Below are 2,577 nucleotides of genomic sequence, written 5' to 3' on the forward strand. Positions count from 1 at the left end.
CGAGTGTGGACAGGATGTTTGCTGTCTCGCATACAGCTGCGTGGGCTGTCTCAGCAACGTCCCTGATCTCTCTCACCCTCCCCGGAACGTAGAGCACAACCGTGTTGCTTCGTGACGGGACGTCTCTAACGCGGTCCTCCAGTTCCAGCACGGACGACACGTGGCAAACGTTGAGCCTCCTGGATGTTAGTTCCTGTAGGTAACGGATCGAGTGCGCGTCGGCGGAGATCAGTATCACATTGTCCATTGGCAGCGGTGTTTCGCGTAGAGTCGGGCGAACCCATGTCAACCGATACAGCAGCGGATCCACACGTGGGCTCGTATAACTTACTACCCCAAGGTCGGTGAACTGCATACCCTCGAGTCTGCACAGGCGTGTTCCATCGATGTCTAGAATCTCGACATCCACTCTCTGAGGCTTCTCTTCCGGCCTTCGCTCAATCAACAAGTATCCAGTCTTTGGCGGTGTGCCTTGGGAGACGAAGACGACCTTATCGATGCCGCTGACGATGTACATTGTGGTGTTCTTGGAGAGAATGCACGAGCTGATCGACGTGGCTGCGTCTATCAGAGGTGCCCAGCTCTGCGCGTCTCCAGACAGCGTGTTGGTGTCGCCTGGCATGTCCACTTGAACAAGCATCTCTTCATGGCCGCCAAGATGCTCACGGATGCACCACGGGAAGGCCATGCCAGACACGCCCACACTGCTGAGATGCTCTTTCGCAAAGCTGCTCGATAGGAGACTTGGTATCCGCTGCCGGATGGCAGCGATGGAATGTCGGTGCTGGTAGGGTGCTGTGCCAGAGCGAGCAAGCCTAGCGGTAGAGTGCTCGACCCATGCGTGCTTTCGCCCATCGCCGCCATCGCTGCCATCGCCCGACGCTTCCTTGCATACATGCACGCGAGACGATATTTGGACTGCGTCACCCTGCAAGACGACCTGTAGCTCCCGGCTCTCTGCTGTGATGGATATGGGTACACGTAGCTGTAGATCGGTGATGTGGTGCGCACCTGCTACGCCGCGAAGGCTGTTGCAGTATACAGCCGCAGGCACTATCTCTGTAGTTCCAAGTCTGTGGGTGGAAGGATATGGTTTTGTCGATTCGTCCAAGATGGTGGTCCAGACCGACGTGTCGGTTCCTGCAATCTCCACCAAGCCCCCCAATAGCGTATGCTTCTCGACGTGGTGTTGCTGCACAGCAGGCCTAAGACCGAAGGGAGGCATCTTCCAGTATGGCTTGTGGATCCAAGGCGTGTTGGGGAGTCTGTCCGACCACGGACCGTCGCCAAGCTGAGACCTAAAATTGACGGATGCACCTAGGGCATAGAGCTGCGAGACAGCTTTGGCAATGGTGCGATCAGACGACGCGTTACGGGACATGACGCCGAAACTGGCACACTCGCTCAAAGATTGCGCTTTCAAAGTCTCCTCAACGGAGTGCGAGACGATCGTGTGGGTTGACACCTCGAGGAAGACGCGAAAACCGTCCTCGGCAGCAGCGTCGACTGCATCGGTGAAGCGCACGGGCGCTTTCGTGTTGTGCGTCCAGTAGCGCACATCTCGCAGTGCTTCAGTCCTTGGATCAGGATGCGAGGTGGAGTAGATGGGTAGGGTGGCAGGACGGGGATGGAGAGCGTCTTGCAAGCTGTCTCGAAGAGGAGCGAGGAGCTTCTCGAGCACAGGTGAGTGAAACGCAATATCGGTGTTGACTCTCCAAGTCTCGATGCCACGATCTTCCAACTGATGCACATATGCACCAACTTCCCGCCTTGTGCCGCTCACCACGCATGTCGATGGAGACGACTTGACGGCAGCGACGATATCCCTTCTTCCGCCAAGATCCGCAGCAACCTCCTCGAATGGCAGTGCTACTAACGCCATAGCTCCGCGGCCTTGGACCTGTGTATACAGATTCGCCCGTCGTGCGACGATCACCGCACCTTCCTCGCTAGTCAGGCAGCCGGCGACGACCGCAGCTGAGATCTCGCCCACCGAATGCCCAAGGACAGCCTGCGGAGTGATACCCTCCGCTTGCAGGAGCGACGCTAGCCCAACATGCACTGCGTACGTGAGGATCTGTATCTTGTCCGAACCGCCAAGCTCGCCCTGTTGCAATGCCTCGATACTGGAGAAATCAGCTTCTCTTCGGAAGACAAGGTCCAGTTCGGACAGCTTGTTGCGAAAGACAGAGTTGAGGAGCAGTTGCTGGCCCATGTTGGGCCACTGGGCACCATGACCCGAGAAGACCCATACGACTCCTTTCAGCGCTGCGCCCCTGATGACACGGCCGCTGGTGGTTCCTGCGTTCTCGCTGCCGGTCGCGTAGCTGCGTAGGCTTTGGATCGCACACTCGCGGCTCGAGGCATCAACGCACAGTCTGTGATCGTAGGCTGTTCGGCGCTGAGCTAGCGTCCGTGCTACGGCACTTGTGTTCTCGAACGCTCCGTGTGCGGACAGCCAGTCCGCCAACCAAGCCGCATAGATAGGAAGGCGTTCTTTCTGTCTCGCAGACAACGTCAACAAGACGGTCGCTTTGTCGCGAGATGCAGACTTGCGCACCCGCTTTGGCGGCGCCT

The 2,577-nt window shown here is 57.9% G+C and overlaps 1 protein-coding gene across 1 annotated transcript; it reads right to left on the bottom strand.

Annotated features, from left to right (window-relative positions):
- Positions 1 to 331: 331 nt before the first annotated feature.
- J4E82_011709 (uncharacterized protein) lies at positions 332 to 2,327 on the bottom strand (the record flags this gene model as incomplete). The annotated part of the gene is made up of 1 exon (XM_051737900.1): positions 332 to 2,327. A coding segment is annotated over one exon (1,996 nt), but the record flags the coding sequence as incomplete, so codon positions are not given.
- Between the last annotated feature and the right edge of the window lie 250 nt (positions 2,328 to 2,577).

This window comes from Alternaria postmessia, assembly GCF_024291825.1.
Source record: "Alternaria postmessia strain BMP 2775 chromosome Unknown scaffold_348, whole genome shotgun sequence".
Taxonomy (NCBI): domain Eukaryota; kingdom Fungi; phylum Ascomycota; class Dothideomycetes; order Pleosporales; family Pleosporaceae; genus Alternaria; species Alternaria postmessia.